Source organism: Fringilla coelebs (assembly GCF_963513975.1).
Source record: "Fringilla coelebs genome assembly, chromosome: 1".
NCBI lineage: Eukaryota > Metazoa > Chordata > Aves > Passeriformes > Fringillidae > Fringilla > Fringilla coelebs.
In genome coordinates, this window is record NC_140028.1 from 107,227,261 (window position 1) to 107,253,009 (window position 25,749).

Here is a 25,749-nt window from a genome sequence, read left to right on the forward strand (position 1 = left end):
ATCTAGTAAGGGCCAAAAAATGCTACATGATTGCAACTTAGAACCAAGAACAACCATCAACAACTTCAGAACCAAAAGCAGTCTCACCATAAATGGTTCCCTCTCCTTCACCCAAAAAACGAAGATTTACTTGGTGATTTGATCTTCATACACCCTTTCAGAAACATTTCTGACCATGAGATCAAAGGGAAATGATGAATTTAGCTGCATACCATTGCGACATGCTCAATATAAACAGAAAGCTTCACAAAATTATTGGGAGGTATGGTTAGATACAACGCTACTAACATAGCACTACAGTATTTATAATAAAAGTATCATCATTTTGAACTGATTCCAGACAATCAGAAAGTAAAACTAAGAATAAATATGCAATTTTTAATTCTATAAACCCAGTCCTATTAGAAAACATAAAGGTCATACTCCAATGATGAGGAAACTGATTTGTTTTTTCAGTATATAAGCAATTCAATCAGAATTTTACAATCAATCATAAATCCCATTACATTTCTAATATACTAGTACAGTACTGATCAATGCACAGGATGATAGAATGGTTCAGGTTGGAAGGGACTTTCAGGATCCTCTAGTTCCATAGGCAGGGACACCTTCCACTAGACCAGGTTGCTCAAAGCCCCATCCAAGCTGGCCTTGAAGACGTCCATGGATGGGGGTACACAATCTGTTCCAGTGCATCAGCACCCTTCTGGCAAAGAATTTTTTCCTATTATCTAATCTAAACCTACCATCCTCCAATTTAAGGCCATTCCCTCTTGACCTAACACTACATGCCCTTGTGAAAAATCCCTCCCTATCCTACTTGTAAACCCTTTTACTGGAAGGCTGCATAGCAATGGTCTGAGATCTTTCAATTAGGACACAATATCAAGGGAATTCTTCACTGACCATAAACTTCTTTAAAAGAAAAAAGAGAAGAAAAGCAAAAGAAAGAGCCACTGATTACATATATTGAGTGTTAAGACCCTTTGCTGAACAACATTTCTGTAATCACTGTAATGCATCACTCTTGTCATTAAGCAGTTTAGATGACAACTGATCTGAACTCCTGGTATGCACCACATACTCAGTAATTACTACTACCCTAAAATGGCTCTTTGTACCTGAACTAGACAGATCACCCTAACAAAAAGAAAGTTTAGAGGTCCCCATCACAATATTACATAAAGAAAGATATCTGATAACAGAAGCTTATTTAATTTATCAAACAAAGAGTACTTCTCTTACAACTGCAGTACTTCACAGGGTGCCCAAATTACTTTAAAAGGTGGTGATATATGCTGGAAGCAAACTAATCAAAGCAGAACACAGTTCTGCCTTGACTAATTTACACCAAGAAATAAAATTCCTAAGTAGGTCTCTGCTTACAACTGAGACAGTGCACTGAAAATTAATTTCAGGATCTCCAATACCAGCAGAAAAAAAAAAAAATCAGTGCTCAAGAAAATATTAATTCTCAAAACTTTTTAATTAAAATACATATAACCAATAGATATGTCAGATTCTCCATTAGCATAAGCTTTTTACCAAGGCTGAATGCTTGTTCTGACCTTGATACAATTCTCAGCGAACACAACTAAACAAGACAAGAATACAATTCTTTCTATCCTTTGAACTTTGACAATTCATAATGCATACCAAACCTATTTCTGCACAATTTTTTTTGAATCAATTTTATGCCATCTGGAAGAAATAGAGAAAGCTTTATTTTTTGAAAACCATTACAATTGCCAACCACCAGAAGCAAGCCTGTTAAAAAAAATAGAATCTTACTGCCCCTTCTTATTAAACACCAGAAAAAGAGCAAATGATAAAAAAAATTGAAAATACAATTGGGCATAGCTTCTTTTGATAATCTTTTGAAGTGGAAAGCATCAGATAAACATATATTATAAATTTCTAGTAATCCATAAAAGCTTTCAATAGACCACATTAAGCCTTTCTTTCTCAGACCAAGAGAATATTGGCACTGTTTTATTCTACTCAGAGAATTTACTGTGAGGAATTACATGAATTTAGCTACAAACAAAGATCACTAGGTAGTGGTGCAATTTGTCTTCAACTTGCTATTGCTGCCATAACCCACTGTCTTCTCAGTAAATAAAATTAACTGCATGAAGAGAATTATTACCAGACACTTTAAGGAACTGTGATAATGCTGGCAGTAGTGGTAAGACCACCTCTTTGGTCTTCAAATTCCCTCTTTTGTCCAAGTTACTAAACATTTGATCTCTTGTGTTTAAACATTCCAACATCGTCAAATAATCAATGAGTTCGAAACTCTGCTTTCAAGGATAACAAAAGTAGAAACAGTTGCAGTAACTTAGTGGCTTTACAACCACGTGTCCTTCTGTCCACCAACTTACATTAAGAGCAGCTGAGAGGGGTTGTTTAGCCTGGAGAAAAGGATGTTCAGGAGGTTCACTCTTCACCTCCCTGAAAAGAGATTGTAGCCAGGTGGAAGGCGGCCTCTTCTCCCGCACAACCAGCAACCGGACAAGACAAAAACATCTCAAGCTGCACCAGAGGAAGTAAAGGTTGGACATCAGAATGGGCTGCCCAGAGAGGTGGTGGAGTCACCATTCCTGGAGGTGTTCAGGAAATGACTGGATGCGACTCCAGGATCTTGCAAGTCTTTTCCAACCTTACAGCTTCTATGATTCTAGTTATCTCTGGTATACTCTGGTCCTCTTGAAAGCAGGCTAGCAGGCAGAGCACTGATTTTCATATAAAAACATACTATAAAAGAATGTTTGAGGTACTTGAACCATGGTCTCTTACTTTTCTTATTGTCCACCTGGGTCACATACACATGCATGAGCAAAGGACTTTGACAGGAACCAGGCACCACAACTCCCTTTTTAACCTTCCTCCCTAATACAGGACTTTGCTACTCTTCCTTGGGCAGGGAATCTCATTTCTTCACCACTTTCCCCTCACTTGACAAACATGTGTCACCCTGAACCAAACTAAACTTCAGGCTGAGACTGATTTTTTTACTGAAAAATTATGAGGTTTATTGGGAAAAGCTAAAAGCACCTTCCTTTTATTTCAGTGATTAAGGGTTTAAAGCTTACTAGCTTTTGGCCCCATTTCTTTTAGACTTAGATAGTTCACTGTACCAGAAGAGTCTTTCTGAATGGTTCTGTTGCATGGTATTGATTCAAATAGGAGGAAGACTTATCTATTAGTTTTTATCATTAAAAAAAATGTTACAGAATATAATTTAAGGTAATTTTCCAAGCTGGATAAAAGGCAACAAATTTCATGTGTTTTTCTCTCTAAAACTATTTATCTGCAGATGTATGATCCACCTTGTTTCTAAAAAGAAGGGGAATAAACATAATGTATTCGCTGTAAAATTGTCTGCTCACAAAAATAAAGAATACAACCATATGAAAACCTGGCTTCAAGTTATCTGCCATCACAGCTCACTGCCTTGCGGTGGTTTTGTGGGATTTTGTTGGTTTATTGGGTTTGGGGTGAGGTTTTTTGCTACATTTAAGAAATTTTAACTAAAAGAATTTGTACTAGCCTATAGCAAACAAGAAAATATTAAATATTTCAGCCTATTTTTAAATATTTCATTTTTGGTACACAGTTGGAACTTTGCATTTAAGAAGTGGTTACAATGACAAATGGAATATAGAAAATATAAGGCCCAAAAAGCCAATTCCAGATGATTTGTATGGCAATCAAGAGCTAGGTTGGATTAACTACAAGAATTAAAGTGACAATTTCCAATAAATTCTAAAAATAAGAGTTCATAAACATTACTCTTGCCAAAGATACAGTTATTAGCTCAAAGCTTCGAAAGTACTGGATGGCAATGGAAAATTCAAAGACAATTTTTTCTAATGTCAGTCATGGCAGAATTAATCCTGCTGGAATTACAGAAATAACTTTACCTTTGATTTTGAGAGTTTTATCTCAGTAAAGGATTCTTTCCACAAAATGGTATTTTTTACATTACTGAAGAACTGTAGAGTAAAACCCATGTGCTACCATGCATAAAACCTAGCAGACTATCTAGTCTTTCCCAAATGATCTTTTCTTTTTCTTGTGAATTACATTCAGATCATCTTCTTACAGTAAGCAGAGACACTTTTGATAGCAACTCCTGAGACTTTTACAGGCATTTCAGGCGTGTTTTCTGACACCATTTCTTTTTCATCATTGCCTTAAAGAACATTTTTCAGTGTTATCTAATCAACACTGTGAAGTGGTAAATTTATAGTCCCTAATGTAAGTTAATTACTGTAAATCATAGAGTCAATTAAAATATGCATTTCACCCTAAGGCATATTTTTCTTTCAAATTACAACTTCATTAAAATCCTAAGATCTAATACAGACATTTACTTGGTTGGTATGACTCCAAACATTAAATAGAGATGGAAATGTACTTCCTCAACACTGGTTTATAGCTGTTACTGTTAACTATAGTAACACAAATGTGACTACAACAAGCAAGGAATTATTCTGAGCAATGAAGCACTTGTATGTAATTATTTGGTAACATCAGGAGAACTAGGAAAATATTTACTCTTCAGTAAAGTTGCTGCTGATGGCTGTATTGCCAAGGGCCCTCCATCAGTCTTAAAGTCAGAATGTTTGTATCGACAGACATATTCTCCCTTTGTAATGTGTTAAACAAAGAAAGCATTAATACCTTAACGATCAGGCATATGAGCCATCAGTCAATCCAGATGCCATCCAACCATTATATCAAAACTACCCCGTGTAGCATGAACCCTTTGAACCCTTTAAATTAGCCTGGACAAATTCCCTCCTCTCCCAAACGGATTTCCTATTGTAAACATATACTTTATCACAAACTCAGCATTTTTCAATTCTTTTTCTATCCAGAAAAATCAGCTTGGTAAAGGATAATCACTGGAAAACACCCCTTAGAAATGTGAGGGTTTTTTTTTGTTTCAGACTTTATAGTACTTCAAATTGCTGTCAGTCCCTGTTACAAGCTAATAACAAATATGTTAGTCTAGCAAAACAGTGACCAACCCTCCTGAAAAAAATGAGTCATGTAACAAAATCCCTAGTACTTTTTTAATATTATTAACAAATCATGGATTCTTTTGTCTCCAAAGGCCCCCTAAAGTGTTTTTCTACCATATATTTCAACAGATAGAAAAATACAGAACTCAAAACCAGCATACGTGTGAAAGTATAGTTTGCACACAGCTGTAACACTATGCACCCAAATAGTATTAACATATACTTCTATATACTAACTATGGATTTTATTTTAGTCCCACAGTAACAAAGTACATTGGGCAAAACCGCACCTAACTTCCCTGCAACTACTTTTCTTCAGTTTTGGCATCAATTTTTAGTGGCTTCATTATCAGAAGAACTAGGTCATTTATCCTGAGAGAGATCTCGTTATATTTCTGATGTTTTACTTCTACAACTGTGCAGCATTCATGAAAGAATCACTGAAAAAGAGGAACGTCCTTGTGTTTCCAACACTGAACAACCCTTTTAGTCAGTTTTATCAAAGCAGTGCTATCTAGGTGTTAGTTTGAAATTTACTGCCAGAAACAAAACATGATGCCAAATATCTGTTATTCGCATAAAATATGCAAGTTTGCAGTATTTATTCCACTATATTTTTGTAGTCAAGAAAACCAAAATTTTATAAGTTCTTAGACAAAAGTTTGCAGTTTAGCAGTCTGAGAAAAAATGGTGACACAATGAGAACAGAGAACGCCACTTTCACATTTGCTAAATATCTGAAGTGATTGCCAGGTCTAGAAAACAAGATACAATCTGTTCTAAATAAAATGGCATGTATGAGAATAATGTTGATGTTATGGTAAAAGAGGCATTTCTTTTTATGTTAACAGTGTGTTCCAAACATTTCCCTTTTTTTTAGAAAACACTTCCATAGTTTAATGCTCACAAGGCAGAAAATGTTCCGGAGATGTAGACTGCATCCAAACTGTCTTCTAACACATTCCCTCCAAATAAAAATACAACAAACCATCGTGCAGAATTGTTTAAAGGAGCAAATAAAAATTCTTCAGAGTATTTTCTTTCACCAGTGTTCTACTTCACTGCTTACAAGGAAACCTGAACACTAGCTAGAAGCTTCTGTCTGTAAATATCATTGGTAAGTCAGAAGATTTCCCCATTCCCTACCTAACCTTTTTAAATTACATTCAGATTTCTGTGGTACCATAACAACTTCAATATGGCACATAATTCAGTATTTTGTAAAGGTTTTGTTTCTATTTCCACCTCCAGTTGTTGGTTTACATTTTTCATCCTGACTATTCTGCAGGATATACATCCTTACAATGCTTATGTGAAGTCTTGCAGCTTCAACATAGAACATTGTTAACAACCACATTAAAACCGCACCAAGACATAGGCTGAAGCAAAATCCTGCATTACAGGATACAACAAATTGTACCATATTTCATCAAAACGTGCAGCAAAGCAACCCAATTCCTGATGGCAAAATAAAAATTAGTCATGTAAAAAAATGTTTGTTTGGGCTTTTAGGAGATTCATAGGAACTTTCTTTGAATTCAGTTCATGGTAACACACGTTTCTCAGTTTCAAAGCTTGATTTTCCAAGTTTAAATGAGGACTAAATCCAAAACTAATCTCAACAAAACTGTTTTGCTTCGCCTGCTATGAGTCAATACCATGTAAAATGCCAAAACACTTTTTGCCCCCTAGGTGGAAATGGCAGAAGATCCTAGATTCACTTGGAACCCAGCACAAGCTTTCTAAAAGACCACAAACCATTCTAAGTATTCCAGGTATGCACCAAAATCTGGATTCACTGTACATTGCAAAAACCCTGTGCAGAGCATGAAGATTAAAATTAATGTGTACTTAAGATAATTGTTGAAACTAACTGGGGATCAACTCTTAAGTAAGTTGAGAACATTCTTTAATTCAACTAAAGCAGTGTTTAGCTGTGGACCTTAGGTGTGGATATAAACAGCATTACTTGTCTTCACAGACCAATCTCCAGATTTTATACACAATCTCACCTGGTCACACTCATTAAATCAAAACAGAATTAGCAAGACATCTATAGAATGCAAAACTGTATAGAGAATGGTTTGGAGTACAAGGAAATTGTGTATTCACAGTATTTTGCTTAGATAACTTTCATCCCTTATATAAACCAATGTAAATAAACTGAGGACAAAGTATGGCAAATTATTAATAAACTTAAATGTATACTGTATTTGCTGTATCTTTTATATATCTATTGGAATGTGGACGTGTATGTTATAGAACATTTATATTAGAATCTTCAAAACCTGGGGGTCTTATTCTATTTATCCTAACCACAGGACAGAAGGTAAAAATCAGCTAAATTTATGAGACATTCCTACTTGTCTTGGTAAGGAAAGGTTAAGCAGAATTTTACTGGTACCACCCATGTCCTCTTTTGAAACATTCTATAATCTACTCCTACTTTTCCACTTTTGCTGTGAAATCAGCACAGTCTGCATCAAACACCTACTTAGTAAGGCTACTTAAATTACTTCAAAGGACTGTCTTCAGCAAAGTACAGGGAGAAATAAGGAAATTTAAGGGCTTAAAGCTCTGTGAATGAGCATTTTTTTAAGCAGCTCTTACAGATTCTTACCAGCTCTTGTGTATCTTCTGCTAGTGGTAAAAACGTAGCTTCCAAAATAGCAATTTGATCAGTGCTGAGCTTCTGCCACAGACTAATCAGCATAATCACCAGATGGGTGGCACTTTTCAACTTTGCAAATGCCTGGAACATGTTGGCTTGATTTTCTTCTGCTGCATCTGCTAGAGCTATTACCTGCAAAAATTACAAACATCTGTTAAATATAATTTTACCATCCGTGAACACTCAACACTGAAATTACCTTTGGCACACTCTTGTTTTCCTTTAGAAGATCCTGAGGAATTCTGTTTTCCATAAACACAAACCACAGAGTATTAAATGAGTTATCATTTATCTAGATTTTTCTTTTGCATACCCAAGGCAATTTTCAAGTCCATATGGAAACAGGATTAATCCATCTAGTAATGTCAGTGTAGAAAGGATTTTGTTTAGAGCATATTTTTAAGGCATTACTGAAATTAATCCCCATCATATTACATAATATGTGACAACAAACTAATTTTCAGGTTTATATCACACACTAATCTCCATATGACCAGTAAACCTACTGTATTAATCAAAAACAACACATTGATTTTATGCTATTAAAAAGGCAGCATATAATTATTTCCATTGTAATACAGCTGCCATCTGTTATTTTATTATTAACTCTCATGTCTCTCCATGTTTTGCCCTAGTTACTTCAGCATTTATGCCAAAATGTAAACATTATGGATCATGTATATTAAGGCTTTATGTGGATCATGTATATGAAGGCTTTAATATCACTTTAAGTGCCAGACATTATGAAAGAATTTTCAAAATAAAATAAAAGCAACAGATTCACTTCTTCTAATACGGTAAGAGTTTTGCTGAGTACTTCAAGATGTGAAAAACCAGAAAACCTATTATATGATACTCGGTTCAGAAATCATTTCAATAGCAATTGCTGCAACTTCAGTATGACAAGAGACTTCCCACAGTATTTGCACTGGAGTACTTAAAGTAGAGGAAAGGTATAAAGGTTAGGGATTCATCTGGGGAGCACAACTTAAAAGACCTGTTCTCAGGAGTGCCATTACATTTCCATGCTACCCAAACAACACTTGGTTTACAGAAGCGTTGATTATCTGATTGTTATTTAAATCAACACAAAGCACCTCTCTCAACCACTTTCTGTTTATTTATTTGCAAGACGGTAATAGGTGCTTGACTGGAGTTGTGAAAAGCCTCATAGAAATGCAGTTAAGTGCAATTAGTATTGCAGCAGAATTTACAAAGTACGACTTGCAGAGCCTGATCCATTAACATTTTGGCAACAGCAGGAAAACGAAAATACTATATGATGCATCTTCAGCAGGGAAAGAGAGCCAACCAGCTGTTAGCATTTGGTGGAGGAAAACTATTTTTAATCTGCAATGCTGGCATTAGAGATGTATGTGTGTTCCCTCCAAGCTCCCATGTGATTTGGAAGATAAAGAAAACAGAATTTTAGGGAACTATAAATATGAAACATTTCAAACAAAATGTGTTGATTGCTTTTGTTTTAGATTTTAAAATGTAATCTTTCCAAATAAAGCAGAAAACCCACAGGACACCCATGAGTCCAAGCACTACTTAAATCAGAGCAAGTAACAAAATAGACAAACAAAAAAACCCCAGCTAACCACGTGAAGGAGAACCAAGAAATTAATCCCAAGCAGTGAAAACCGACATAACAAACTTTGGTCAGAAAGAGTAATGATATGACTGACATGTCACCTGATGCATCTGCATTGGCATTCAGTTTGCTCCGGCCAAAGCCTTGATGCTCTCCACACCTCATGTTCTGCAATAGGTGAAGTTCCATATCACAGTCACTCTCCAAGAGTTATGGGTGACAAAGCCACCTGATAAGCAGCACACAATGTAGCAACCCACATCAGCTGTCTCTGACCCGTGTAACCAGTGATTTTACACATGTACAGCTCCATCTTTCTGAGACAAGCAACAACAGTAAAATCTTCCTCAGTCTAATAGAGCCCTTCAAATATCTAATTTCTTTTCCTGTCCAACATACAACTGAAAATTTGGGAAGAACAATGAATGAAGATGAATTTAACATGCTGATGAGGTGTGCTCATTCACTGGTATGCTTCCTCCAATGTCATCACTGACTGGGATAGTACAATTCAGAATTCCTGGCAAGCTACCTGTACCCTAACCATGAATAATGCTCAGATAACATTGATTTTGTTGAAGATCTAAGCAAATAGAGTTACCCTTGTGTGAAAGCTACCTGAACCCCACTTACACAGCAAAGGCTACTTTCTGGAGTCATTCATAAATTCCCAGATGATTTCTCACTCTGCGCTATATTTCAGCTGACACTCTCCTACATACTTCAGAAACACAAACAGCATAAAGCGAAGTAACTGACATGGCCTTTTACCTTATGGAGCCTTCATTTTAGGATGTGTTTTCTTCCCATTTTATAAACATGAACAAAGGAGATGCTCACCTATTCACAGGCTCTAGGTGTAAAACAAATATCCCAGTACTTCCAAACAATGCCTGATGTACCAAGTCCATAACCTATTTTAAAAGCAGTTTCATAAAAACCCTTAAAAAGAACGACTATTAAAGGTCTTCTTTGGCAAAAAATTCTACAGTTCTCATGCACACCAATATTAGGCAAATGTTATAAAAGTGGTAGACCTAAGTTTCTAAAGGAGAAGTGCAGAGCATGCACTTCTCCTTTAAGCATTGCAGGTCACTGAAACATAGTAATTAAATCTTCAGATAACTGCATATATGCAAGTAATACTTTACACTTGCAGAAATAACAGAGGGGAAAAAAAATTCTAAGCACTAATTATTTTGTTAACAGATGAAGTGACCCAATATAGCTTTCTGAGATCTGGAATATCCAGGACACAGGACAATACAATGCGAATTACCACACTATAACGTAGGCACACACAGACGCAGTAATTTTTTAAAAGCCTCAAGATTAAAGATTCCTTGACAGTACATGGTTACACAGTAAATACTTGACAGGAGGGGAAGAAAAAAAAAAATCTTTTCTCATGGAGTAAAATTACTCTAAAAATCTCCCAGGACACTAGCTACAAATTTTAGAAGTATTCTGGGGCTCTTCATTCAAACACTTGAGGAATTTAGGAATGAGTAAGTTTTAACAACATGACATTAATATTTTTAATCATTTTATTTTCACCTGAACAACTCTATTTATATTTTGCAATATCTGAGGAACATAAAGGATCTGTACCCTTTGCAAGCTGAGATCCTACTCTCTTCAGACTCAGTCATGATTTCTCCATAATTTCCCAATTTTATTTTCAGTTCCCAGAGTAGCTGTTCAATCTGTTTAATATCTATTTTATCATCTTTCTAAATAGATATAAAATCTTATAAAAAAAGAAAACCACTCCCTGTCCCACTTTTTCTCAGGATAGATAGGAAAATACACTGCAACCAACAGTCTCAAATGTAGCTTACATATAAAGATTTTAGACCAACTGGAAACTATTAAGTAAACAGTCCATCTTTTTACTTATTAGTAAGGAAAACCTATCATTGCCTACTTAACATTTTTCTTTCTCATTCTTCAATATCACAAAGCTTTCAAACAAAGAAAACTAAAAATAAGTTTTTCAAATGATCTTTTTAAAATTTATGAATGAAACAAAATTATCTGATGCAGGAAATATTTAAGAGAGACTGAAATAGTGTGGAAGTATTGAACATATATTTTTATAACTGATCAAAACTTGCTTTTGATTTATATTATTTTAAATTTTTTTCTGAACAGATCCCTACTCTGTTTCAATACACGTAACTACAGAAAATTAAAGGTCAGTTAATTTATTATGAAAGCATACTGTAAAAAAATAAGTAATTACTCTCTAAACAAAGATCAAGTTTAACATTTTTACTACAGTTCATATTCTCACTTGCAACGATAGAGCTGAAATACAGATTTTTTTCATAGTCTTGAGAACTTCATACCCCCACACTATTAAAAGGATTTGACTTCAATAATTTCCAAGTATAGAACATTTCTCAATGTTTTCAGCCTTAAGTGCTTAAGCAGAAAGATGTCTCTCCATGCTTATTTCATTGCTAAGTAGGCCTTGTAAGATGTCAAGCATGTGAAAACCGTAAACTAATGCTGATGCAAGTTTCAAAACCAGTCAGAGTTCTCCGTCATTAGTGGTAATGTAAGATATTTTTAGGTCATTGTTTAACATCCAGCAATGACTTCAAAATTAGTTATGCCTCTTGAAAAAGGCTTGCAACATAGCCCACTGTTGTACATGCAGGCAAATTTCTTGAGGCAATAATGGACCATAATAATGACTCTTCCAGGCTTCTTCTAATAATAATAAAAAAAATACAAATACAATTTCAAAAATACAAAACACTTTCTTCTTAGCTGGATAGGAAGTTGAAGAAAAATTTGAAAAAATAAAGGACAAGAAATGAGCGTGAAGTTCCAGGGAGCTTCCTTTGTGTTGGTAGTATCTTTTCTTGGAGTCCCTAACACCATTGGGACTGAAAACCCTGCCAGATTTTATGCCATATCCTAAAATGGAGAACAGGAAAAAGTGACAGATAATTTGGTTTTCTTTTTTCTGTTTATACAGAAGAAGGAAAAAACCAGCTATTCACAACTGGTAAAAAAATAGCCAAGTAGTCTTACTGTCATCTAGTTCTAATACATTGGGTTCAGCTTCCAGAATTTTGAAGTAACTTTATTTTTAGCAGAAATTAAGTATGAAGAAAAAGAATTTTGGCATTTAAGGAATAGAGAATCTCTTTACATGCCATCCATTGCACTTATGAGCAACTCTTGTATGAAAATTTTGTTACAATATGAAAGGTAACATCGGAAATTTAATTATTATGAAATTAACACAGGGATGATGAAGCTCATGGGTCTCTTCTGGCAATTGTTTTTATGGAATAATTTATTGCAAGAAAGTTAATTGATCTAACCCCTTTCAACTATTTTTAAGCAGAATTAGATCTTCATAAAGCAGGATGTTAATGAATATAAAGCAGGAAGAAATGGAGAAATGCTAATTATGGCTTCTTCATTGTTGTTGACACAGGACATTTACTACTTGTCTCACTCTTTTCCCAATTTTAGAGAAGGAAATGCAACTCAGTTGCCAAACCTAAAACAAGGTCTAACAATTTTTTGTGTGTGGTTTTAAGAAGTCTCCACCACATACCTTAATTCACATAGAATGTGTCAGCATTTGAAGTCAAATATGCATTTTCTTACAAGCCCCTTTTTTAACCTCAATATTTAAAATTCTTAATACCCTTACTCTAGGAGTAAACTTTTTGGTTTTTTAAACAGGCAAGTCTCAAAGTAATTTCCAAGATAGAGAAATAGTGATTAGCAGCCTGATTCCCTGTGCAGACCATCTCACTCAACAGCCATTGTGCACAGGGCTTTTGACAGGTGACTGAAGCTTTATGGAACGCGGGCAGAGATATCCATGTCAGAGGGCGATCCTTATCGAGCACTCCGTCACCAGGAAGAATAAGCATGTCCCCGTCACAAGGGAGCACTTCTAAACACCATGGCATTCCCACAGCGTGGCAGTGGCAATGTGAGAGCGCACGTTGGGATTAAGTACCCCAGGCCACAATTACCTGACCCTTATGAGAATGTCTCAGCTTGTGCTAACCATGACTGCAGCTCTTTAAATTGTGGAACAGGACCACCATGATGACAACAAAGCATCGATTCACTAGATGCCAAATATTCGACTTTCAAGTGAAGCTCAACATGGCCTTGATGAGAGAAGACAGCATCCAAGTGAAACAACATCTGTTACAAAAAACATTGCAGCATGACGACCCATGCTTTATCTGGATGCACACAGCTACCTCCTGAAAATCTACCACCTCACTTGATGAACATGAAATTAACACAAGTAATTACTATAGCAGTCTGTGCTTCTGAAAACAAGAGTCAGATTAAGAAAATACTGAGGGCTGTCAGGGAAGCTGTGTGGTTTTGTTTTCTTCTGTTGCTTCCAAGACAGAATTATCACTAACAGCTCTACTGCACCTTTCTAAATTGGATTTTACCACAAAGCAATACTGTCTACAAGCATAACAAAGGCTGCACATTTTGATGACAGTCAACTCAAACACTTACAAGAGCTTAATGCATGTACTGTTTACATTCAGAACCCTCTTTTGCAACTTCACAAGTATCAAAGCTGTGTCTTACACAAAACCAAATTGGGAGTGGATTATTGCCACAGAGAATCATGCTGCATCATTTATTTTAATTCTTTCATTTTAAGAACTAGTGACAATGATGTCAGTAAGAAAATCTTTGGAGATAAAGTATAATTTCAGCTATACAGCAGCATAGTAGTATGAATATGGTCAGTTCAGAAGAAAAAAATATCTCCAGCTTTTTAATTTTTCCTCCTTAGAATACTCATTAAGAAAATAGGCTTCTTCAGAAGTCTCTCTCCAGCTTTTATCTACACCATTATAGTCTGAATAGAATTATTTTTGAAAATTACTGCAAAATATTTAGTGGGTTTAGAACCCCAGACACCTGAGTGCATTATCCAAAAGTACTTGATACAAGTGCTTACTAATACACTTAAACCAATACATTTAAACCCAAATTAAATAGTTACCAATACTTACCCAAATTAAAACCCTGATAGATCAATGTCCCCCTGTTCCATAGGAATTTTCTATTTTGTCTGTCCTAAGTATATAAACAACCTTTCCAGTAAAATCCAAGAATTAAGACCACCTGGTTAGCTCTACTTTAAATTAGTACATTCTAAATTAAAGTAAGAAATTAATATTCCTTTGATTCTAAACATGCAGCTCTTTATGTGCATAAATCAATTGCAAAATTTTTTCTGTCTTAGCAACACTAATGTAGTGACAAAACCTGCTTGTTCCCATCATTGTTACCAGTTTACTGCTTATTTAAACTATCTTAATGCTTTATACTGCTGCCCATCCTTAGCTGAGCTTCCTTGTGTAAAGCCATGGGAATAGAAATGAGGAATTCCTTTTGTCTCTGATGTCCCATCTGCAGTAAGGATTAATTACAGTTAAGATTATTTTAACTTGTTTAATATACTTATCTATATTTGTCTCTTTTTTCCTATGTTATTGTCTTTTTGTGATTGTTTTTAAGGGTTTACCAATTTTGAGACACCAGATGAGTTAATATGGTCAATACTAACAATACAAAGATGATTATTTAAATACCTGACACCTCCTCTCAATGACCTACACACAGGTAAATATTGCAAGCAGTTTTGCATGTGAGAAATTGCAACAGTGAGTAAAAGTACCAAATTCTTATTTGGTACAACTATTAAATATCAAGATGGGGGTGGGGGGAAATTCTTGGAATTATGCTACAAACATCTTCCAAAATACATATGGTACTTTGTAATACATTTAAAAATAAGTTCTACATTATAAAATACAAACTTAAAAGTGGAGTTATAAAATTAGTAGTTTATCCAAGTGAAACAACATCTGTTACAAATTACATAAAACCCAAGAACACAGTGAGTTACAATGAATCCTTTACTTAACCCTTGAAAACAAAAGTTCTATTTAGGCAAAGGGATGTGCTAAATAGCACACAGATATGTCACAGAATCTGTGATAGTCAATGAATGTTGAAGACAGAGTTTCATTGTGAAGCTGTGGTTGAATTGGCAGCAATGTATATAAAATACAGCCAAACATGAGCTAAATGGAGACAGAGAGGTGGAGAGCTTGGTCTGTGTCACCAAATACATGGCATTATGTAATGACGACTAAACTTTACAATAAAAGAAAAAAAAAATTAAACAGTTGAAGTTGCATGCTTCAGCTGTGTATTTAAATAAGCTTTGGACCCAAACAAACAGTTTAAAAACCAGGAGACCCAACCTGAAAATTTTTAATTGCCTATCAAAGCAATTAAATTATCGATGGCCAAGAAATGAAGACAAACATATCAGATTGTACTTCTGCAAAAAATAATGTACAGTGAAGCTCTATGGGTCAAATTAAGGATTCATTAACCCCAGTGGGAGCACTGCATCCATTCAGTACAGGCAGGATTTCATCCTCTCAAAGACCACTACTCTCACTGTCATCAGTCATATGCACCTAGTGGGGGGGAAAAATCATTTGCAGCATGTTAGATATCATGTGATGAGAGTAGTTTTAGAAATCTAGAATAAATCCACAAATTATTGCTTCCCAGAAAGTACACTGCAAAACACGTCCTAGAACAGCTTCGGTTCATATCTCTGTCTTATTGTAATAGTGAAAAACAAAAATGTGTTGACAAATACATCTTGAAAAGAGCAATAAAAACACATCCAAGTAATACATAATATAGGTATTTCCCCTCTGTATAAATGAACACAAAGCTATTCCACCAAATCCTATTCTGAGACCTTTAACAAAAAAGTATCAACATCAAACAAATCAGCAAGCCAGTTGAAGATAGAGAGGTTCTAACCTGAATTCCAAGCCACTGCCAATCCCACTTACAATTTTGGCACTTCTGCTTTATACTGAATTAACTGAAGAAATTTCTATAACTCCCCATTCAGGTGGAGCTAGTATGTAATTTTAAATGATCAAAAAACATTGTGGTTGACTAATATAGTGTCTAAGAGTAAAAATAAGACTCAGAATGATTAAATTAAAACTACACATTCTGGAAACAAATTCCAAAAATAGAAATTAAAGAAAATGGATGGCAGGCTAATTAGAAGCTCAGACTTAACTATAACACTAATTTCAGGACCTCTCTCATTTAAATTACTTTTCTATTTTGAAACACTTATAGACTTTCTCTGTTACTAGTAAAATCTTGAGAACACATGACAGTACATTTGGAAATAAAACAAGCTTCCCAAGTCAAAGTGCAAAGGTCATCATACATGAATTGCTTACTTGAATACTTTGTCTTTGAATTACAAGTTTTCCATAATGTCTTCTATTCCTTTTTACTGAAAGAGACATAACCATTTCCAAACATAGGAACATCACAATGAAATACAGGTTTTGTAAAACTCAGTCAAAAAAACCAATCAAATGTTAAAGAAAATAAAGCAGAGATTTATGTTCTAGTCTTACTGGATTTGCTAGGAGGAAAAAAAATTGTTTCAAAAACATCATGGCATCATTTAGGAAAGTAAAAATTCATTGTTCATTCAAGGTGCTACAACAATAAATTTTAAAGATAAATTTAAATAAATTTAAAAGAAAACTCTCGCGATTCTCCACAGATGAAGTACAGCACAGACCATATTAATGCTTGCTTCACCACAATAGCCAGCAAAAAACCCTTTATGAACTGCATCCTACTTCATGTGACATTAAACTTCTAAGTCAAAAGGTACTGCCATACAGGTATGATTATTTTTAATAGGATAGTTTCATTTTCTGGGGGCAAGCCAAGTATTGAAAGACCAAAAATATCCTACTGCCAAGACACACAGCAGGTAGTCTAAACTTAATAATGAAGCAGCAAAGAGCTTATCATATCCCTGCCTGAAACCCTTGATCTACAGAAAGAAAACAAAACAAAAATCACCTGAAGTAACATTACAGTGTGCTCAACAGCAAATATTCAGGTGTTGATGAAAAGAACATATATTTTTAGGTCACTAAATTTGTTGTGCTGCAGCTAATGGCCAATGATACTCATTCTTCTGCGCACCTGGAACTGCACCTTCTAACTCTCTTCTCTCAAAGTGAAGAATTAAGAAAATTCCCACCTGAAATACCCCACTAATTCACCAGCACAAAGCCTACAGGTACACAACCAGGTGCAGTTTTCTTTACCTGCACACCTGCCTTAGCCAAACAAACTCAGGCAGTGCATTCTGCCAGTTAAACATAAGATTTAGAACTTAGGCAGAAATAAAAACAATACAATTTTAAAAAAATTTAAAAGAAAAGAAAGAAACAAACAAAACACAACCCCCCCCCAAAAAAAACAACAAAGCAAAGTAAGAAAATATTAATCCCAAAAAATTTATGTTCAAAATAAGATGAGCCACAAAACAAGTGATTATTTTAGAGTGCAAAACTCATTTAACTGAAGATTATTCTAATGAAGTAAGCACATCTCACCATAGGCTATGGGATAGTTTCAAAAAGTAAGTGTGCCATTTTATATGCACATACATACTCACGCGAGTAAGACTTTACTGTTAAGCATAACATTGTGTGCCATTCTCCTGGTGCACTTCTAAACATAGCTGAAGCTATATGGATTTCTGATTTTCATTTCAAAATACAGCATTTATTGATGCACTTATGTCACAAAAAACAATTCACAGTTGGCAGTAATGGCAAAAATCCTTCACTCGTGTTTTTGGAAATATGACTTTTTACCTACTTGCAGTAGGACAACTACTAGCTCCACTCATATCCCTCGTTGTTTTCTCCTTAAAATGAATGAAAATATGGAAGTATGGAAGAGCTAGTAAACAATACAACGAAAAACTTTCCAGTATGTTTAGCACCATTCTCTATGGAAAAAAGAGCTGTATGCCAAACTTCCCCATTTTTGACCTAGCCTCACTAGCTATTACCATAGCATGCTGACAGAAAAGCAAAACAGTTCAGGCCACCTGGAGTTAAGGGGAAGAATCTCTCACTTTTAAAAAGTCTTTGGAGTCACACTCAAAGATTCACAGTTCACCATTGCTTCCTAAGAAAGCCATTTTATCCATGAATTTTCCATGAAGGAAAATTTTGACACCATCAAATGTACAAGCCTTAATGCATTTAGATAACAACCTCCCATGCAAACATCTGATTTCTCAACTTCTCCTTTATTCTAACAAGCAGCTGAGTTTATGGAGGAGATGGGACAAGATGTACAGTTTAAAATTTTAAGTCCTGCAAAGACTTAGATTCCCAGTGGGGCTGCTAGAGGTGGGGAAGCATAGCGTAGAGATAGCAAGTGTCAGGTACAATTCGGGGTCAGAAATGTGATCATTAACCTTGTAACTTTCTCTGGTTTAAATCTAGAAAAATCTCCTCATTGTCTGAGCAGAAGTTTAAGGATAATTCTACTGCATATCCACTGAATTATGTACAACAGGAAAGAGCTCACTAATATATAATCACATGCAAACACACCCCACTAAATTAGTAACAAATGCTCTTACTGATTTTGGCTGAGACAGGCTTCCTGATAAGAAAAGATTTTCCTTAAAAAAAAAAAAAAAAACTTAATTTAAACAATTTTCTTGTTCCCCTGATGTAATACAGCTGAAGATCTTGCCCCAGTTCAGTCAAATCTAATAGTTTTAACTTAGTTTCAACTATTATTGGCCATAAGAAGATCTATTCAAAAGGGTATTTATGTTTCCTTTATTCTATTGCATCAAAGTTAGGAAAACACATCTGGGTAGCGTACACTCTAGCCACACTGCAGACCAAAAATCCAGATAAACGTTTTGTCTAGAGGGATGACTAAATAAGTTGGCCAAATATCAGAACAAATTCACTTTGATGTTTTCAGTTGGTGGAGCTCAGAAACATGACCTAAGTTATACAGTTACATCCCCTGAAAGAGTAGCAATGCTCTCTTCCTTTAGCATGTGTCAGGGTAGGAGAGGTGGAGGGAAAGAAGTATTTGCCATGGTTGAGGGCAAAATTCAACATGGATAAAGTGATAGGAACTTAAAGAAAAACATTTGTCTACTCTCACTCATATTCATGAATAGTCCATATTCATATCTTTTCTAGGACCACCTCCAGTGCCTGCTTCCACTATTTCCAACAGAGGCCTTGGAATCTGATTAGGAGCCCATAAAGAAAGATGGCATTTGAGACTTACACTGCAGGTCCACACAGCTGAAATCAGACTGCACTGACAGGTTCCACATAAGCAATTCCCTCTGAAGTGATGCCAAGCCCCTAGTCAAAAGTTAATGGTGAAAATATATAAAAATAGATAAAACCTCACATGAGGTGTAGAACAAACTTCCTGGGCTCCATTGATCATGTAAAGAAGTACACAGTTGGCAGGCTGTTAAATGATGGCACTGGAGAGAATTACTGAGCACCATTCCTGTGGAAAGAACCACTCTCACTGTGCAATGAGAATATGAACCAAACACAATGTTCTTTACTAAATGGAAATGGAAAATTCCTAGGGGAATATCTAAAACAAAAATAATTTCCCAAAGGCTATAACTCCATTGCACAACTTATGGTTAAAGGAACTGGAGGAAGAAGTGCCTACTACCCACACAGTGCAAAAAAACTATGAGGAACCAGGAAGATATGCACTCTTTCTTTCGGAGCAAATACAAGACCACAGCTGCTTAAAACAGAGTGAGATCCACAAAGACAAATTGTAAGATCCCTTAACTTTTAAATAACTCTTAATTTCCTTTATAAAAGAATGGAGAGACCATTACCTTTTTTTTTAACTATAGAAGGTACCTAACTTTCAGTGTCTTTGACTCCAGAAGACCTTTTTGTCTCCATTGACTACAGAGAAAAATCAAACTTTCCTAGATGAAATCTGCTTTCATGAATCTCACCCACCTATATCATAGCAAAGCATTCCCACCTTTTTCAAGGGATATCCATAGATGACCCTTAGCCATGAAGCCTGTATGAGAAATAGAATCAAATGACAATTATGGAGGGGCTTGACAGCTGGCCTGCAAGCAAAGCTGAGTCAATAGAAGAAATAACAATTGATAATTTTCGAGTGTATCCATAGTAAGGAAGAAGACAAGGCTGTCAGCATGGAAAACCGATTAGAAAAGATACATGAGAATTTTTGCAAGCTAGACTATGTGCCTAAGTAGAGGTGTATACATGCCTTATTAAATTTCTGTAAAACTTTTGCCAATTATATTGACGCTGATTGCTTTGCACCAATGAATATAATAAGTTATTGTGGTGTAGTTAATGACTTAAGATCATGCTTTGTTAAGGGTATAAAAACTGGAGAACATGCAGAATAAAAACTTTTTTTCTTCTTGGACCTTGGTGACGTGTGTATGTCACGTCCGGCCTAACAGACGTTTCATCTCATCAGAGCCAATCAATTCATTACCAATAAATGTCTTTCCCTTAACTTTATTCAAATGACCAACAGATTGTACGCAAGATGTTGCTGTGTTTGAGTATTTCAGTACAGATGTATTCTCATAAGGACCCCTAAAACTGCAGGGAGGAGGAGGAGATCTTAGCTTTTTTCTTCCCTAAAAACACCTGAAAAGGTTGGAAGAGATTAAAAATTTTAATTTTTACAATACCAGCTACCCTTAATACTGCATTTATATGCGTGAGTTAGTGATGACCCCTTAAATGATAATGAGATAAACTAAGATCAATGTTTTTGCAGCACATGTGCTTATGAATGGCATTTTCCCCCAGTGTTCACAATACTCCAAAAAGTTCCACATGATGAGAATTATTTTTTAGATTTCATTAAATCTGACATATATAATCCAAGGGAACATGTGGAACTTAATGCTGCACTAAGCCTTGAAGGAGATCTTGTTTGAATTGAATATATACCAATTTAAAAAACATAGTAACCAGTTTTGTAGGTTAGATATTCCTAATTTCCTGCACACAGTTTGTTAATTCTAGTTGAGAAGCATTCCCAGCATTTCACTATCACTGGGAGTTATTTCCACTATTTCCTGCAGGGAGGTCTTTCAAGCAAAGGCACAGGTTCTCTCTCATAGCACACACACAGATAACTGTACGCACACTGAAGTTTCCTCAAGTATCAGTTTGACTCTCTGCACACTCTCTTGACAAAGCTTTAACCACCACTTTACAGAATTGCTGTACATTACAGTCTGCATGTCACTTGGCTGATTAGCATCCCACATCTCAGTAGAATGACTGAACTACCCACATACAGAGCTGTGGTAGAGGAAATAGTTTCAAAAATACATTAAAAACCTGCCTCCCTTAGTTGCTTGTTTCTGAAAATATCATTCATCTTCAAAATAGTTGGATTTTGATGATCTTTATGGATCCCTTCCAACTCAGGATATTCTATGAAAGGTATATATCCTGCAAGCAGCATTCATTGCTTTTTTTCTGGAGTTAAAAATAAAGGTATCCCCAAGACTATCAGGTTACTTGGAATTACTCTAAGCCTTCTTAAAGCAAGGGAATAGAGCAATGACTATATAACACCACTTATTGGTCCTCCTGTTCTGCACACTGGAGACACTCCTCAATAATTCCTTAGGATCAAGCACAAAACTATCCACAACTATTGTTAAGCTCCATTTTCCAGAACTCCTTTTTGACCGGGACAATCAATCTCCTGTAAATGACGACAGAAATTACCCTTCCTTCTTTTATCCAGTTCTCTTCAATATATCCTCAAAGGACAATAGGTGTCTTGAGGTGCCTACATATCAAGGCATGAATTCTGAGTCAGATCTTCACATGACATTAAAAATTAAAAAAGGAGAATAGAAATAAGCTCAAAGCATGTTACATGCTAGTATTCACCACAACTTTTTCCTTCCATATAGCAGCATGGTATTAAAGACACAAAATTACCAACACTTTCTTTTGAATAGTAACATGTTTTAAATCTGAAAAAGCAGCCAGAAAAGTGGTCCACAGAGAAATTAACCACAAATATTTTAGTTCCCTTAAGAAGAAAATTTTAGCACATTTGGGTTTTGAATCATGATCTATACAGCCCAAAATCTAATTAATTCTGTCTATAAGGATCTAAAGTTTTACCTGAAAACTGTTAACAGTATTTTTTCCCATTGAAACAAACAATTCCAACATAAGTCTATCCTTCTATTTAAAAGTCAATGTACAGCTTTAAAACAATCAACATATACCCAAAGCAAACAAGTCTCCTTTATTTGGGGCCCAATTATTTACTCTTTTTTGTGCTATTCCTAGTATTACAAAAAGCTACAGGTAAACAGAATTTTGTGATGGGGGAAAGGTTTTTTAGACCACTGTAAAATAGTTATTTTTTGTCTGAACCTGAAGGTTTATCACAAACAACTATACACTGAATTCACATAGCAAGCAGGTTTTGAAACACAATATCAAATATTGTAGATCTAACTACACACCCATACTATAAAACACATCAGTGTTAACAAGACTCAAAAACTACAGTTTAGAATACATCTCACATACCTGTGGTAGCTTAGGGTGTCACAGTACTTACAAGCCAAGCCATGAAGAAGGCATCCTAAATGTTTATTAGAAAGTTATTGCTTCAGAAAATCTCACTGATGTGGTTGCCTTTACTACATCATTGTAATCTGCTCTTCTAGTATGATCTGAGCACTTAAAAATTAACCAAAATTAATTTATTAAATATAGTATATGCAGGTCAAACTTATTAGTCTCTTTTTCATTTGTCAACAAGTCTAAAAACATAGATTTTTTGCTACACAGTTGTTCTATAGCAATTCTGTTTTTTAAAAAGTAAATATTGACCAATTATAAAACATAAAATTGACTCTACTTTAATGAAACCAGAAAAGAAAGCTTTGTTACTGACTTCAGTATAAGCTGAGATTTTACATGCAGAAAAACCAAGTGCAGAATGTAAGCAAACTAGAAAAACACATTTTTTCCAATAGATCATAATAATTCTTAATATATAATTATATACAAATACATTAAATATGCATAATTCTTAATATATAATTATATTCTTAAAAAGGAGTTTTCTGTGTATGGAGGAAACACGTTCAACTGCTATTGGTCATAACAATATTCACAGAAAAAGAAAAACTGAAACAAAGTGAAGCAAAGAGTAGCCTTGATGCAATCATTCACTTCAGAAAAGTAGCTCTCTATTAAGTAAAATAAATCTTTCTCTCAATATTTGCCACTTTCAACATTCAAAGATCACTACCACTATCAGGAGTTACTATCAAAGTACTCATGGACAAAATCCCTTTCAAAATGGCAAGAGGTATTTCTGTTGGTAATTATCCCTGCTAATTGAAAACTGCCCCCTTTCATTTAGTCTTTTTTAGTGAGTGCTCGTCTTATCTGTTTTTCTCCATGTGATATCAGCCTCTCAATTCACCTGCTGCTCCATTAAAGAGCCTTACCCTTCCATAATTACTTGTTTTCTTTCCAAATATCTTCCAGTTTACAACAAAATTCATCTGGGTATTTCTCAATTTATTTCGTTATTATTAACCTATGAAAATTTTGCAAAGGATTTTTTTTTGGTTACTTGATAGAATTGGTGGATGAGTTAGGAGCATATCTTATTTATGACAGGACATCAAGATATTTTTTTCTTGGAGCTTTGATGATGATGCTTCACAGCTGACATACAAACAGATTTTAGAAAAAATATATTATCTGAATTGGTAACCCATCTAAAGGTCTTTGAAAAGCAATATAGTTTTTGTCCCCTCTCATTTATTTTAAGGTACTTGCAATTTTCCCTATCCTTTTGTGGTGATTTTGCAAAGTAATATACAGAACAAACAGTAGAAATGGGAGACAAATAACAACAATCCTGAACATATATTTTTTTCCTTAACCATGGCACAAAAAAACTCAATAAGAAGTAAATTATTTTTTTAATAATTCAAAACTAAACACATAATTTAAAAAAGGAATAAAAATATCGTATCTTTCCATACAGTTGTATTAACCATTACTGGTTATATTATACTCCTAAATAATTTTCTAACAGAATTCCATTTCAGCCATTCCATTATTTTTACTCATGATTAATGTCACACCAGTATCCTTACACAAATCTCAGTCTTCATGTGCTTTATTCAAATATCAGCTTTACCCACTTCTCTGGAAATGCCCTCCTCTGTCACTTCTTATTGACCTTCCTTGTATACAGAATTGTCTGTCCAAACTTTTACTGTTCTTTAACATGAGTTAAGCTCTTACTGAGGATTTTAAAGGTTTACAGTAATTTTTAATATTCTCCTTAGTAACTTCTGGAAACTATTAAATCATTTGATCAGAACAAAAACTTCTCCCTTTAGGTCAGTGAAGCATACATAATAAACATTTCTCTTTTATGTCACATCATAGCTAAAAAAACCCAAACAAACAATAAAGTAACACTTCTAATGAATGTACCAGGCTCAGGTAACTGAAACTCTACAGACTCTAAAATATTTAAACAAAATGTAACATTCTAACATTCCTGTTTGCTGAATGGCCCCCCTCATACTGACCCTTCTACATGCATTTCAAAACCAATCAGAAGAAAGCTTTAAGAAAAATATGCTATTAACTAATTAACTTAAATAGGCAGGGGATCAAGCAGGTTTCTTCCCTATTGTGCTGAGGTCTTTTATCCCTATCTTCTGTTCTCGACTCAACCGATACTGCTTCGAGACACACAAATTCCTCTGCAGGAAAGAAAACTCACACCTGCACTAAATGTATTCTTGGAGCTTTTTCCTTAATCTTTGTCACAAATTTAACTACAAAACTGAATTTCTATTTCCTTCCCTTCCTTTCTGCTTCAAAAACATCTGATGCCACAAGTTCAGTAAGCAAAATATCAGCCCATTTGGTTTAAGTTAACCCAATAAAGTAATTTACAATTCATTTTTTTAAGAGTTCTGTTTATATACACATAAACTTGGCATTTTATTAGCAGTGTGTTCTTAGATTTCATAGGATGAGAAAAGTATCTCAGTAGGTATACAGACCTTTTAGTATGTAAATTCATTGTGAAACATGCTTGAAAGCATCAGTGGCACTTATGACTACAAAACTGATGTGCTGGTCAATTTGCTAGAAGATGATTATACTATCAAGTAAGGTCTTGGGTGTCTCTAATTAAACTTTCCATTCTATTTTAAACTTCTGATTGTACTACAAAAAATCCATGTAAAGTGGAAGCACGGAAGCAGTTATGCTCCATGGTAATACAGCATTGTTTGAAAGGTGCTTGCTTCCCAGTTAGGGTCAGATTTTGTTCATAAAGCACAGCCCTCTAAACTGGCTGGGACACTAGTTGTACTCAGGATTTGCCATGGGAGTTAGGATTTTTAGGAATCAACTACTGAAGATTGCTGGGTTTTATTCTCCACAGCTAGGGAG

General features: G+C 35.0%; 1 protein-coding gene across 1 annotated transcript in view; it reads right to left on the bottom strand.

Moving 5' to 3' along the window:
• BBS9 (Bardet-Biedl syndrome 9) overlaps nt 1-25,749 on the bottom strand; it is a 285,212-nt gene that overhangs the window by 149,606 nt on the left and 109,857 nt on the right. Inside the window, exon 20 of the mRNA XM_084226033.1 lies at nt 7,654-7,836. Coding sequence (XP_084082159.1) covers nt 7,654-7,836 — 183 coding nt within the window. The remainder of the gene's footprint in view (nt 1-7,653; nt 7,837-25,749) is intronic.